This window comes from Vollenhovia emeryi, unplaced genomic scaffold (genome assembly GCF_000949405.1).
Source record: "Vollenhovia emeryi isolate VEMERY1.0 unplaced genomic scaffold, V.emery_V1.0 DF939144.1, whole genome shotgun sequence".
In the NCBI taxonomy this organism is placed as follows: domain Eukaryota; kingdom Metazoa; phylum Arthropoda; class Insecta; order Hymenoptera; family Formicidae; genus Vollenhovia; species Vollenhovia emeryi.
The window spans coordinates 716,070-732,351 of NW_011967222.1; the positions used below are offsets into that span (position 1 = coordinate 716,070).

The 16,282-nt window shown below is 39.0% G+C and overlaps 1 protein-coding gene across 5 annotated transcripts in view; it reads left to right on the forward strand.

Moving 5' to 3' along the window:
- The first annotated feature begins 5,457 nt into the window (after positions 1-5,457).
- Positions 5,458-16,282, forward strand: part of LOC105566492 (phosphatidylcholine:ceramide cholinephosphotransferase 2-like) — a 30,221-nt gene continuing 19,396 nt past the window's right edge. Inside the window, exon 1 of one of the 5 annotated variants that reach the window (XM_012020547.1) lies at positions 5,458-6,160. In XM_012020547.1, the coding sequence (XP_011875937.1) occupies positions 6,075-6,160 (86 nt within the window). In that variant the 5' untranslated portion in view covers positions 5,458-6,074. Of the gene's footprint in view, positions 6,161-9,686; positions 10,206-10,553; positions 10,720-14,539; positions 14,608-16,282 lie in introns of those variants that run through there. The other 4 variants (XM_012020551.1, XM_012020552.1, XM_012020548.1 and 1 more) reach the window with 4 other exon arrangements.

The following is a 16,282-nucleotide window of genomic DNA, read 5'->3' on the forward strand; positions in this document are numbered from 1 at the left end:
ATAGCGCCGTGAACGTGATCACCTCGTGACCGTGACCTCGGTCGAAAACGGTCTCTATTGTGTCGCATCATTCGGCGCGTATCAGTCGACCGAGTCGGATGTTCCGTTCCGTGTGTCTTCGCGTCACTTTTCGTAACGCGATCGTCTCGTGCGAGAACTAATTGTCGTGATTATATTCGTTGATCTATACGGTGTGTCGAGACGAATATCACGCGTGCTTTGAAGAGAAAGCGATAAGTGAATTACATAGTGAAATTATTAGTTCCGATACTTACATCTACGAGTGACAGTGCCTTTTTTTCAATAATCCAACTGGAATGAATCTCTTTCGCGGAGTGCTTGAAAATTTTCGTCGGTTTAAGTGAAACATTTATCGCTTTCAGATGAAAAGCGCGAGGTAGTACACGAATCGTCGGATAATATAATAACGAACACTTATAATACATCGATCGCGTACCAAGAAATAATCTCCTTAACAATTAAACATACAAAAGTGCGCGTAAAATTTCCATTTTCGTCGCGTTCGGGAGTGCCGTTTAAAATAATTGGACTAAAGACTTTTCAAAGCCCATTTGAGAAGCAAGTATTTGTCAAACGTCCGTTCCTGTCGATCACTTCCGAGATTTGGCAGTTTTTCGTATAATACTCGCCGACTCGAAGTGGAGGCGAACTTGACGGAACAAAATACTTGCTTTCACATGGTGGGCTTTACGGGAGTGTAAAATCGCGCGAACGATCTTTGTGCTTTCGCGAGTGTGCCAGAGGACCAATCTGAGAGGAAGAGCAGGCCTGGAAACGGCATCAGGCACCGGCGGAGCAACTTTAAGGTAAATGTCATTTTTCATTTTGTGTAAAAGTAATCTCCCAGTTTCTCTTTTAGTCGTTCCCTTTCATAATTCAATAATGTCAAAATGATAATTAGAGAACAAGCAACCACTTGATATTTCATAAAAGTTCATTCTCGTGAAGTTCTTTCGCGAAAAATCTCTTGCGCGTTAATCACTTGAACATCGAATCGAATGAAGTTTGATACGCATAAGAATTACTCACGCGACTATATATTTTGCAAATATATTTTACAATATTATTTTTCACATTGAACATTGCTTTAACGAATTGTACATTTGTGTTACAGAATCAACGTAGTCAACTCCGCTGCTGCGCGTCGGTCGGTGAGTGAGTAGTTTTTTATTGCGGTAACGAATCTCGTAGATCGTACACACAGAAAAATATTTGATAAGTTTATATATCCGCAAATCTATCATAATGTCGTCGCGAGTGTTATATTTACTCAAAACATATTCTGGTTCTTTATTAGTAAGTCTAGTACTTGAAACAAGAATACATATAGAATTATTTGAAGCAAAACAATTTTGTTTCTTCTGATTTTATTAAAAGAAGCATACGGAATTCTTCAATAAGTTTTATAATTTTCTTCAAAGAAGAATAAATTCTTTCTTTGAGTATAAGATGGCAAATTTTTCTAAGACTGGTAACAAGTATATCTTAAAACTATTATTAAGAAAATATATATCCTCTGTTGAAGCAAACTATTACTTAAACGGAATAAAATAAACTGAGTAATTACTTTTCTTGACTGTACAATAATATTTTTCTGTGTGTAGAATGTAGATCATGGACTGATATATTCTGGAGATTCATTACCAAAATATGGATAGATTATAACATAAGTTCACTTTAATATATTTCATTTGTCGAAGGGGAATGATCGCGATTTTGATTGTAGAGGTGTGCTCGGTTGCTGCACGTCACACATTTTCACGCAAAATATGACGAATATTATTAATTTATTCGTCGAGCTAATCCCTTGTAACATATTCTATCCATTTTTCAGTAGCAAATTTATACATGTATATAAAGTCCAAAAACTATGACGCGAGATCTAATATCTTGTCGAGACCGCTGAAACTTTATATTATTTTCAACTAGTAAGAATATTCTTCAAAGTCGCCAGAAGTAATTAATAAATTAATAACATCGGTGATTTTTCTTGACCGTATCTGGCAATTAAAATTTTTATTGCGAGAAATATTACCCCAGCCAGGATTTATATTATTTTCATACGTTATTTGAGATTGTTGATTAACTAGAATGTTCAATTGTCGGTCTATCTATCGTACGGAAAGTTGCTTTTCTCTGGATCTCACGTCATTTATTCTGTATGTGTATCCCGCGATTCACTTTCAAGATGCGTCTCGCATGAATACATGCATTGTTACACGCATCTTCGTATTGTCGCGGTCGGTTTTCGCGGTTTTTCAGCAAATTTTCAACAAGTTATTAATTGTTCAATTTCATTTATATTGTAAATTTTAATTTATCGCGGAATTTTAATAAATACAACGCGAAGTAAATTGTTTTTTTTCTACATATTATACGTATAATATATACTTGAACTTTGAATTTAAAGATCGAGTCACGAAGAGACAGTCATTATCTATTCTCAAATAAATAACGGAAGTAAAAATATATTTGAAGAGTTTTATACGGCAAATTTTTTCACTTAATTTTCTTCTTTAATTAACTTCTCGCGGTCGCGCATTTTGATACGATCGACGCTCGCATATCGAACCGTACGAAATAACTGTCGGTGATAAACCGACTATGGAAGGAATTTTCTTCCTTCCTGATCTCTGGTCAAAATGACCAGACCGTATGGCCGGGAGCAACGAAAGGTATATGTCCAATCTGGCCCAACGAAGGGATACGCCGAGTTAGTGGTCAATATTGGCCACTTTGATGGATTATGTGAATGTGTTGTACGATATATGCCGATTTCTTCTTATGTGCAAAAATTCGGGTGGGTTATATTCTTTCCTTCTTTACTTATTCTAGCATATGTGCAAAATTAAAAAGACCTCTATTAAATCGCGCGCGTATAACTCTAAACCTGTTATAAATCGCGTCGCGGTTTTAACGAAAGACTTGCAAGTTTATTAACAAAAAGTTGAAACGCGGGTAGGTAGAAAAATTGATAGGACTATACAGCGGAATACGGGTAGGTAGGAATACGGGTAGGTAGGTAGGTAGGGATCGGGTAGGGACAGGGGGACATAATTAAAAAGATAGATAAAATTATAACTTCAATGTGTTACTATTAAATATAATTATATGTGTAATCGGATGCATATAATAAGATTGAAGTTGTTATGCGTTTGTTAAGTTTTTACTTTAAATTTATTTTAAATTTTTGTAGATGTGATTTACTTTTGAGAGACCGTTAATAAATACATTCGGGATATTTTTTATCCCAAACGTGCAATATGTATAATATATAATATTGCAAGAATTTAATGTTATTGTATGCATACCGAATATTTCATATGTAACGTCGACAGAAATATTGTATTGTATAGATTTTATATTTTTAATTTTATAATGTAATTATTTCTTTTATAATATTGTATACATTGTGAAGGAAATTACAAGAAAAATAAAATAAATAATAAAATTTTTTTGTATATATTAAAATTGTATAATAAAAAATTACATTGTAAAGAAAAAAGGGCCGTCGAGTGAAATTGGCGGGGATGGTGGAGGGCCTCATATTTTTTCAATTATTGACACGTATAACATTGGCGTTACAGTAGCATTTATTCTATGTTCAATATTAAAATTATATTGGGCAATGTTAGCCAACGCACTTTCAATGTAAACGCAATACCGTGTTACATTAGTATCACAACATTGTATTGTAACACAAAATTTTTCAATAATTGAAACACCATTGCAACAGCATATTCCTGAAATTAAATCAAGTAAAAAAAGTCCTGTACTACTTTTCCCTCCGACAAACAGTTATCGAGAGATTATAAGCTAAAAGTTGAAAAAGTTATGAATTTTCTCTTGAGTATCTCAAAAAGTATTAGACAAATCAAAAAATGTTTCAGACAATAGTTGTTCATGTTAATTAGTAGAATAAGATAGTGTAAGAAACAATAGGGAGTTGCATTTAAAAAAATGACGGCGAGCTCTATATAACCATAAAATTTTTTTTATTTTACCATTACATAGCCCTTTTAAAATCGTACAACTTTTGTCGGAAACATTTTTCCATATCTCCCATATTTGTCGATATATTTCACCGGTCCGGTACTTTTTCCTCACCCTGTATATTCAACGTGGTTTTAGTTTGTCGCTTATACTTATGGCCGATTTTTTCACTTCCCGATAAAATTATCCGGAGGTTAATCTCAAGTTTTGGCCAATCACGTGCATGGATCTGGTAGTTATCTCCCGTTTAACTTTAACCGTAACATAACTGGATGTGAAGAAATCGGACATTAGTCGCTTATACTTGGCGCGAGACACTATGTGATATTACAATCATACTAGTTATACGTTACTATGATATATGTATAATATGTACCCATATAGCACAGCAAGGGTGCGTTCCGTTTCATGCATGATGTGCATAATGCATCATTTATCTTTCTTTAATATTTGGCGAATAACAAGGATAAATGATGCATCATGCGCATCATGCGAGAAACGGAACGCACCCCATTGCAACAATATTGCAGCAATATTTTTCTGTGAGATTGCAACGTTGCAGAAACATTGTGAAATATTGCTATAACGTTGCTGTGACATTGCAGCAACATAGCAATATAATTTATATATAAATATTAATAATAAAAAGAATTTATGAACAAATTCCAGATTTTAAAGATTATTAGGGTCTATATTTAGACAAACTTGCATAGGCGCATAAGCAGATGCGTAAAGAAATTGATTGGTTAATTTTTTTATGCATGCGCTCATGGTCTCCTTATAGGAGCTAACATTTTTGCGGCCGTGTATGAAGAACCATAAAATCGCGGTCATCCAGAGAGGGAGAGAGAGAAAGAGATAGAAAGAGGTCTAGCTATTCTTTTAAAATTAATTAATTTTCTGCGCGCAATTTCTTTTCAGTTTCGGCGGGTTATTTATTAATTTTACATTTTTACATGAGAGAATGTATAGCATATATCACTTGTTGAATGTTTTAACAGACACGCGTTACTAAATTGATTTGAAAAATAATATCGGTAGTAAAAATAAAATAATGTCAGTAATTCCACTGTTTATTTCAGTTTTAAGACAAATTTTATAGCAATGTCTTATTTTTTATCCTGTATGTAGATAAAAATTTTATATTTTCACACACTCACGCACACATTCTGATTGTGTTACATTACATTTGTCCGTATTGATTTTTTTCTTTAAAGACGTTATTCTCAAGAAATATTAATATACTAGTCCGATAGAAGTATCCTGATATGTATAGGGTGGATCTTCGCGGGTGAATCTCGAATGCTCGTGTCCTTGGAAAGTAAATCCTATACAGCTGCCCAACGTTCACGAGTGAACCAGTGCCCTTGTCCTGCATGACGTCACTAGTAGTGTTACTTGGTCGTGACACTCGTCGTGAAACGAAGAAACGGCGATCCATGAGACAGCGCGTGCGCCTTCGTCGGCGTCGCGACGTGTCCGGCGGAGAAGCGCTATGGTGCAAGCGGACGGGCCAGCCAGCCAGCAAGGCGGGTTTCCTTACCATTTTTTTTTCGTCATTATCCAAGTTTTGGTGTGAGAAAATAACCGATAGAGATATGCAACAGCAAGAAACTACGAAGATGATCGGAAGACATTCCTTTTGAGATTGAGCAACTCGCGCGCTTCCGTTTTACCGCTTTCCGAATAAGCGGTCATCATTGTTTTACCCGTTCTAACTACTGTGCAGTGTGTCATACGATTCCCAGGAAGACTTGCATCTTCCTGCTTCTTTTCTTCTTTCATGGCAGAGAAAGTGGAAGGAGGTAGAGAGAGAGTCTTTGCGCGTCAGTTCACTCAGCTTTGTTCCGTGTGTTCTGTTCTGACTGATCGATAGTACAGACTCGGATAATTGGGTCGCGCACACGCGGCTAATCGCAACTCGGGTAACGAAGAACCGCGCCTTCGTTGACGAAAAGACAGAGGAGCAGCGAGCAAAAAAGAAAAAGAGAATTGAAGATGGAGGAAAATTTTCGCCGGGAGACAGAGAAGACCCCCTTAGACGTATAGGATTCGTTTGTATGCCTTGGACCACGTCCACATATATGATGAAATTGCAGTTGCTCGTTATCGAGACGGACTACTGCTGGAGGAAAGCGTTGCTTAGGTGAGCGATTATCCGCGATTGTCGTTTTCCCAAAACACATATTCTTTGCATACGCTTTGCACCCACTCCTCCGTATGTTTGCCCGGCCTTGGCGTTTATGAGTTGCATGAATAATACTGGCGTAAAAAACGTGCTATTGTTAATAAAGATTTAATTACTTTTCTACCGTTTACAAGAAATGATTAATTATTAATAATATTAATATTATTAATATTACAGTATATTCTTTTTATTAATTATTTGTCGCAAAAAAAGTCAGACATGCATATTGTCAGTTTAATCAATCTTCCCAGATAGTCAGCCGAGTTCTTTGTCGGCATTTTTATGTCAAAATGATGACAATTGACTATTTGGGATTGTTCATCGGACATCGGGCTCACGATTTTAATCCGCGGCGAAAAGCAGGAGGGCAATTGTGTAGATCGTAGGTTTAACAATGTCACGTTTAATTGTATTCGACAGTTGTAATAATCATTGCAGCACAGCCACGTTTGATTTCTGCTTCTGTTATTAGATACTTGTAGCAATTCTATACTTTGTGTATAGATGTGAGACATACTATGTCGGTTATTTATCATGTTACCCATTATTTTATTATTACAGTTACATTATGCGTTATCCAATCATCACTCGAAGAAAGGATCAGATCGTATACATATATCATGGTCGCGTTTGTACTCCCAGCCAGATTTGCGAGCAGCATTTAAGCGACACATGAATAAATGTATTTTATCCGCTTTGAATAAAGCAATATTGTCATCGCTATTTCTGTAGGTACCATTCTTCATTATTCTCGTTTCGTTCTCGTGCTTAGGCACTTTCGTACTTGCTAAGTATCGAATATCTTTCAACAGTGTTCATTACATCGGTGACTCGGCGATACGGAAACGCGTTAGTCTTTTTCGTTATCGTTCCTTAAAAAAAAAGGCGAAGCAAACGATTCGTTCCACTGGTTAGTGCTGTTTTCTTTAAACACTGATTTTATTTTCAAAGTCAAGACAAGTTACCTTGAAATCCATATGAACGATGTCGTTCAATTCTCAGTCAAATGGAAAACTCGCTTTCTTTGTGTGGATTACGCTGTACATATAACATAAATGGTGATAAACATTTACGTCAGTCTTTGTACATACATCAGACTTTGTAAATCAGCGAGTAATCTCATTTGACATCTTCGAAAGAGATTCTGATGACATTCGATTGATGTTTATTTCCGACATTGTTGTGAAACTTTTTTTGGGGGGGATGTATTTTAAGTGCTATTATTACCGTTTCGATTATTTGATCCTATAACTAAAAATTCCTTAAAATTTGCGTATTTAACCTTGGCCGAACAAATCCAACCATTTTGCACCTTCAAGAGAATCTTGAAATCCTTGAATTCTTGAAATTTCGTTATCAAGAAAATATGCGGAACGAGGGCCGGGATCAAACCGTAGATTTTATTATTACAAATCACGCGTGTTAGCACAGAGCAGGGTCTAACCCGACAAACTTGCACAGGTATAAGGTCAATGTCCCTATTTCTACTAAAATCCTGATTTCTACTCACTACGAACTTTTCTTTCTAATATAAATATTTAGTTAATAGAATAAGTTATAGAAAAATTAATTATAAATTATTTATATACTCCCTCGTAAGTTGCATGGGTTCGCTGCTCGCCAGGTAGCAGCACGTATTTAAAAATAAATTTTCCTAACCGAACAATTGTCGTCAATGATAGCTTTGATCGTGACGTTACTCATTTGAATTAGTATTAGCGATTTAGATTTTGTTCAGTTACTGAAACTTATTGTTAGTCGAATGGATACTTTTCGTCAGCGCTAAAGGTTTCCATTTATTTTTATGAGCAGAAATAGGGACACGTATTAGTGAGTCCTTGTCAAGCACACATTCTAAAGAGAATAAGCCAATAATCGTTCTCTCAGGACCTAAACACTTGGTCGAAACGTCGCACTGTATATTTTTTATTTGTGGTTAATTAAACACGTGCCAGTTAAGGTCGACTAAACTTATCCATTGTAATTAACTTTAACTTATCTTAGTTAAAAAAAATAATATACCAATATACCCTGACCATTTGTCTTGAATGAGTAGAAGTAAGGACATTGACCTTATAACCATAGGCATAAAGAAATTGATTTGTCTATGGGCTATTGCACACAAAATTGCACAGCTACATATGCATAACATAAAACCGAGGGGGAAACCGCTGACCAAAATCTTGTACACCAATGCCCACTAATGCCCAGTGGGCATTACTTTATCTTATTATCTTCTTTTATCTTATTTATCTTGTTTTATCTTATTTTATCTTATTGTATCTTATTTTATCTTATTTTATCTTTATAATGCCTCAGCAAGACGTAATGCCCCAAAAATGCCCTAGTAATGCCCGGTAATGCCACAAATCTGTACACCACAATGCCCTCAGCGGTTTCCCCCTCGCATAAAACGGTCTAGACACTAGGGCCATTGCACACAAAATTGCATAGTTGCATATGCATAGCATAAGACAGTCTAGACTAATAAGGGTCTATCCAGACAAGCTTGTATAAGTGCATAAACACATGCATAAAGAAATTGATTGGTTTATTTCCTTATGCATGTGTTTATGCGCTATGCAAGTTTGTCTGGATAGACCGTATACCTTAATGAATATGTCAATATGTGACTTACTATTCGACGCTCACACATTGGTTCAGACGGTTCTTATGCTACGCGTATGCAGCTTTGCAATTTTGTGTGCGATAGCCCTATTTCGTGCGTGTATTTATGCATATATTATGCGCTATGCATATGGGATCTGATTGGGTCATAAATGCACGCATAAGGAGGTGGACGAATCAATTTTTTATGCGTATGCTTATGCACCTGCGCAAGTTTGCCTGGACAGACCCTTAAGCCTGGTATCAGACTACGGATTGAGATTGAGATTAGATTGAAAGACCAAATTAGAGTAAATTACTAAACTTGAGATTAGTAAACTTTACTGTGTGATTGGTCAAATTTCAATCCAATCCCAATCTCAATTCGTAGTCTGATACTGGCTTTACACGTTATCTCGTTGTGAAACGTCGGCTACGATCAAGCTGCCGCTACAAATGTTTTGAAGCGTTTCTCTTCTCCTTTTATCTTTACCGAAAGAAAGGGGAAAAAAGAAAGTATACTTGGGCTGCGTTCGGGGAGACGCTATTAGCGCTGAAAACGTCAGTCTATCTTCGTCACTCACTGTACGTCGAACAAAGATAGAAGACGCTTTTAGCGCTGAAAGCGCGCTCCCCGAACGCACCTTTGGAAACATCTGTAGCGGCAGTTTGACCGCAGAACCGCGGGGAAACGGTTCGAATTTTGGCGGGTAAGTATCGGTCGGTAACTCGCTTGCCGCGACCGCCGCCGGTGGCACTCGCGTCGTCGCGCGGCAACGAGTCGGGACGTTCGTGACGGGCCAGAAACGAGCGCGCGCGCATACGAGTCTCGCGCCTCGCCTCGTGCTACGAACGCTAAAAGATCTTCGCACGTGATTCCTCGGCGCTTCCTCCGTCGCTGCCCGTGCGGATCAGTCATTTCTCGACCCCCGGGGACGTCCCGTCCGTGCGCCGATGAACAACGGGACCGGAGTCGGGCGACGCCATCTTCGCTCGTCCTTTTTTTTTCTACGGGACGTCACGTCTGGTCGAAATGCGCGAACCGCGGCTGAGGCTGCGGAAGAAGCGGCGCGAGTTGTCCGCCGCGTAGCGCAGGCCAGTGTTTAGTGTGTGTGCGACGTCGGTTGACGGCGGGGCGACCAGCGCGTTGGACCTTTACGGATCGCCACCGGCGACGGCGTCGTCCGATATACGCGCCGGAGCGGAGCGACGTTACATACATGCGTGCGTGCGTGGCTATCACAGTGACTAAATGAATTTGCGAGCAGGTCTAGCCCCGAAAGTCCGTCGTCGCCGAGAGACGAGCGCGAGCTCGAAGAGGAGTCGTTTGCCGTCCAGTGTCCATGTAAAATCACTCACTAGACTGCCCTCTCCCCCGCTCCTCCGTATATAGTTGGTTAGTTTCGTTCGTGTGTCGTTTCATTAGTGTTGTGTGGTCCTCTTCTTTCTCACACATTCTCTCTCGCTTTCTCTCTCTCTCTCTCTTTGTGGTTTTCCCCACGGTCTCTCCTTTTCTCCATACCAAGCTCCGTTCGTTCTCTTTCTCGCTCTCTCTCTCTCTTCTCTCTCTCCTTCCTGTATCCCCTCTTTTTAAGAAAGCGATCATATTCAGACGCATGATTTTGTTGGTTATGTTTCCCGTTACGTTGCTCCGCACGTAGCACGCAGCACGCAGCAGTGTAAACGCGTGTGTGCGCGCGCGCGTGCACGTGTGTGTGTGTGTGTCGCGCGCGTCAACGTATCTGGCTGTGGGAGAAAGAAAGAGAGAGAGATAGAGTGAGCGCGAGGGAGTAGAAAGAGAGAGAGGGGGAGACTGTACTGTAAATGACATAGTAGTGTGTGTACGTATAAAGTAAAATGCATAAATTAAGACTACCTGTCAAGGTCGAATTGCCCAGTGCTCTAACAAGGTATGGCGAGGCCTAATTTACAGGTTTTACCTCTTTTTTTCCTATTATTTCACTTGCGATCCTCCGCCGTTACGCGACGTTCGTAACGCCCGGGGTTGTACGCCTATAAGTTCTGGATAACATAATTCTGGGTGTTGTCGCATGCCACGGCACCGTTTTACACCTCGTCGCCGCGCCTCCCGAGAGTCGTACACCCTCCGGATACGGCACAGCGTTTACGTGTAACACACATCGTACAATTGCGCCCGTCGCGCTTGCTACCATTTGATTTTTTTGGGGTCTGGGGGGGGGGCGGGGGGAGGGGGAAAGTTTAGCGCAAAGCTTGATTTCGCTTCAACACGTAGAAACGTTATGCGCATCTATATTTATGTTTTGCGAGAATAAACGCTCGGAGAGATATAACGTTGCGCTATCGTCTTCGTAGGATGGACATTGTCCTGTGCTCTTATTTCAGTCGTTATCGTGACAGCACAGTTATGCTAATGATACCGCGCCAATTGCAATACGCTTGTCGCGGCACCGAGAATTATGGAATCAAGTTTTAATCAAGTTTCCTTTTCAGCCCGTTAAGAAACATACTTGCTATCGTATATATTGTACTGTTGTTATACACTTATGTTGTACAAGCACATTTAAATGTGTGTGTTTTTTAAATTTTATTATTTATTAATATTATTTTGATTTTTCACGCGCGCACACACACACGCACACACACACACACACACACATACACATACACACCGATGTTCATTTGTTGCACGAACTGTAGAATAAGTTAATTTAAAGTAGTCTCACAATGCTAGCTGTTAGAAATAAAAAATCTTTGTAAGTATACAGATATTTAGCATAAGTACTCGATAGGTTGATGAAAATAACAGCACTGTCGCGACGAAGTTTTATATGACCCGCTTTCGATATACTGAATTCAATTCTGATCGATAGTCTTGCTTTAATATCGCGCATTATCGCTTTAATCGATACCATTTTCGTCACGTGTCGTGATTTAGTTCCGTAAACAGTCTGTGTGTTAATTTTACTGCGGACGTCGCGATTACTTCGCGAAATTATTAGACAAATCTGAACGTTGCTGGGCAGAAGAGCGTAATCTCGCGTAGCTAAATGTTAAGAAAATGAAAACGTAAATTGATTTCTCTTCAGAAAAGTAAATCTTTTTTTTTTACGAGAATCAAGATCATCTTTAGGACTTGACATGTTCAGATTTCTAGAAATCTAACTAAATTTATTTGAAATCTTTTAAACGGTCTCACTTGTCCCGCTTCCAATCTTTTGATACGATACGCTCTTAGTCTTGCACAACCGGAACATTATAACGATGACATTCGCATTATCTTGTCCAACTTATATCGCTGTAACGAACATTTGTTTGTATACGTTTCGCCTGACGGTTTGAGATTTAGCGTTAAAAAACGAGATAACTGCCGGGATTATAAAACATGCCGTAAGATATTTATCGATCATTTATATTCGCTGTTGCTACACGCGTCTGTAATCCGCGACGCAGATGCAGCTGTATCGCTAGAAATAATTTTGCTCGGACAGCTGATCACGAAAATATCGGAAGCTTAGAGAGGGTCATTGCAGTAACGCAGGTGCGAGTGCTGAAACGAAGGTTTTGAAATGCGTCGTGTCGTGTCGACAATATTGTATTTTGTTTCACGAATAATGAATTAATCTAAAGGGAAACAATGTTTTTATAATAACTTGATCACAGTTGGTTAAGAAATTAATTTTTCAATTTTAATTGGCTACACAATTGCTCTCTCTCTCTGCAGCGCTCAAATGATTATAGATAGATTAGCCGACATATCGTTATCACGTACAACGCATTTCAACGCGTTCCGTATCAGGCGAATAAGATAACGCCATCGTCGTCTCAATGTTCAAAGCGGTTAGTCCCTCCTTCCGTTAATTGAGTCTCGTTCGTCTCGCAACAACTATGTGACTGTTCTTATGAAAAGCAGCTGACCTTGGCCATCATCAATCTCGATGCAAATTACATCTGTTATCCGCATGAAACAATTTGTTGCGCCAATTTAAATTGATGAAAATCTCCGGAGTGCTTTGAGAGTCCGAAGAAACCTACACTTTTCTTTTAAATAGAATTATCGACAGTCTGTTGAATTTTGAAACAAACAGATGCGCTGTTTTCCAGAAATTTGGTACTCCCGAGTAAAAGTGCCTAAGTTTTTATAACTTGATGGTTGCAATTTGTTGCGCCAATTCAAATTGACCAAAATCTCCGGAGTGCTTTGAGAATCCGAAGAAACCTATACTTTTTTAAAATGGAATTATAGACAATCTGTTGAATTTTGAAACAAACAGATGCGCTGTTTTCCAAAAATTTGGCACTCCCGAGTAAAAGTGTCTAAAATTTTAATAAGTTGATGGTTGCAATTTGTTGCGCCAATTTAAATTGATCAAAATCTCCGGAGTGCTTTGAGAGTCCGAAGAAACCTATACTTTAAAAAAATGGAATTATAGACAATCTGTTGAATTTTGAAACAAACAGATGCGCTGTTTTCCAAAAATTTGGCACTCCCGAGTAAAAGTGTCTAAAATTTTTATAAGTTGATGGTTGCAATTTGTTGCGCCAATTTAAATTGATCAAAATCTCCGGAGTGCTTTGAGAATCCGAAGAAACCTACACTTTTCTTTTAAATAGAATTATCGACAGTCTGTTGAATTTTGAAACAAACAGATGCGCTGTTTTCCTGAAATTTGGTACTCCCGAATAAAAGTACCTAAAATTTTTATAACTTGATGGTTACGATTTATCATCTACCGAGTATTCGTTTTAATTGGCGGGTTATACTTATTATCACACGCGTCTCATGATCCGTAGATAACATTTTTTGAGATTTACGACATTGTCGATCTGTGTCACGAAAGTCGTTGTTCACGAAGGCGCGACCGTGATCCGATCGAAGCCCGCGTGAAATCGCGCAAGAGCGATCGATCGTGCGCCCTTCTAAGGACCCTCCCCGGGTAATGCTGGATCGCCGCGTGAACTACCTGTGTGTATCCGAGTGCGCGCGCACTCGTCGCTGCCGAGTGCACGTGCACGAGACAACCTCTACGTAGTACCCATTTTTAGAGCCGCCATATTTTGGATCTGTAAGACATCTTCTTAGGTTTTCGTGTCTCTCGACACTGTTAGCTCGACACTTACAATTGGTCTCGTCGGACAAACTTATTCAAATACACCCAGTTTAAAGTCTAGACCGGAAACCGTAGCCGTTTTCTTAACATTTCTAGATTAGCTCCATCTCTCGTGCACGCAATTGTCGAATTCTTTAACTAGTTATTTTTGGAGCGGTGCCTCTCGCGAGGCCTTCGAGCGACTTGGCCTTTCACTTGATCTTGATCAGTTTCCGCCGTCACGCGTAACAGCTATGACAGTACGAGCGCGCCGTTCTGATTTCGTTGTTTCGTTTTACGCCGTTGATCCTGCAATTGTTTAAACGGTGTTTCTGGTTCTTCCTGCTTTTTTTCGCGTTTCTCTTTCTTCACGATTTCCTTTCCAACCTGCCGCTTTTTCACGCAATCGGTTTGGCCTTCTGAAATTTTTAACTTGAATACAGTCGCGCGTGATATTGCAATTCTATCCGTAATTTTTATTCTTGGTGCTTACCGGCCATTATCATTCCATCGTTTCGATTATTCGGCCCTGCCCTGGTATTACCCTCCCTTTTCCGCTGTTCTCTTACCTCATCTGTTCAGAGTTAGCGCAGTTTCCCTCTCTCCAGGCCGCTCCGCCTCCCTCTTTGTATCTCTCTTTCTGGTTAACCCATACGCGGTTTTCCTTTCTGTGGTAATTATGTGGCGCGACAGTATCAAGCCTCTACAGACAGTTTTTTTACTTGACGTGTGAGTAAAAATACCCTCGATATCTAGTGCTCTGTTGGTTTCACTGTTTACAACCTGTACACCTAATTAGCTTTCGTATCTTTTTCTCCCTTCTACTACGTGGATTTTCCTTCAGGTAACGTTTCCCACTTGCAATTCTTACACAACGCTCATTATATCTAGTTACGTCCGGGTTGTCGCGATAATGTAAAAACCGTCGCAAAAGATCGGCTTCGTGGCGAATCCTTATTGTCGATAGGTACAACATACTTATCGCTGCCAACGTGTACGTCGGTACCATATCGATCCTTGGATTATAAGCGAGTAAGCTAAGAAGACTTATAAAATCGGATCAGCCGAACAAATAAGACATTGTTTTTCAAATTATTTATTTTGACGTAAACATCAGAATTACCGTACGTTCGAAAAATAATTGTGGTCGTTTGAAAATTCTTTTGGAAATTGACATCGTATTTCGATGCACTTTCACTCTCGATTAACGAGTAGAATCTCGATGCGTATTGACTCATCGTTCTTCTGGTGTTATTGAAAATCCGTTTCAAAGATCATCTGCGAATCGCTGATAAAATACCCAAGTTTTGAATGATATATATTTATTTATTGTTCTTCGACTTAATTGATCTCGGTATTTAAACAGCCGAGAACAAACAGAGCTGAAAGCAACGTGTATCTTTTCTATAGCGTCTTTACACGCCATTGCGATGGAAATGAACGGAGTGTGACTTGACCTTCAGTCGCCTCCTTGCCATAACAGTCAATTCTAACAATAATTTTATTGTCAAGATTCGTCATCAGTTCATCGGCAAACTGCATATTTACGATTGATTTGGCCATTTGTGCTATCGGATGACACATTTCCTTTACATGCGCATACGTAACTAAACAGATTGCTCTACGCAATATGTGGATAGATGCGGGTGTACCCGGTACACGTAACAGGATTTACACCGATTTTCGCGCTCGCAGTGAATTATTTAGTCCACTACATTTACTCCAGTAAAACTTATACTTAAAAACTATATAAATATTCATTTAGAAAAGCAAGCTACCCGAAAGCAGAAACTGCGTGTTGTGTCAGAAACATTTTCGCGAGCTTTTTAACAAGCTGTTCATGCTATTATGCGCAATGATACAATATCAAAATCGTATATTTCATTTATTATTAAATCTATATTAATTTCCTTTAAATTTTTTACCTACGAATCCGAATCCAACGGCGAAATCTTTCTCTCGCGTCAGGTTTTCGAGAAAATTAAGATTGAAAGTGTAAAACAAACGCATTTTTGGCCATTTTTTAAATAACATAGCGGACAAAGTTGACGTACTGGAGACTTTTAATGCTTGTATCACACTAGCGACTCTCGACTGCGATTGCGATTACATCGGCTATTAAAAATTTTAATGGCTGCCTAGCCAATCGCAGATGTAATCGCAATCTCAGTCGCGAGTCTCTAGTCTGATACGGGCATAACAGGGTTTAAGTTAAAGCTTGAAGGATTATAATGAGAGAAACGGCAATTGTGCGCCTATCTTGAGCGGGTTTTTTTTTCTGCGTGTGCACGCGCGTACTTGCCACTCCTCGCTGTAATTATAATTACTTACTTTAATAAATTTTAATTGATTCTCGCTTCGCATATAACATAATTAAACTAAGTAAAATACATATATTTTTTAA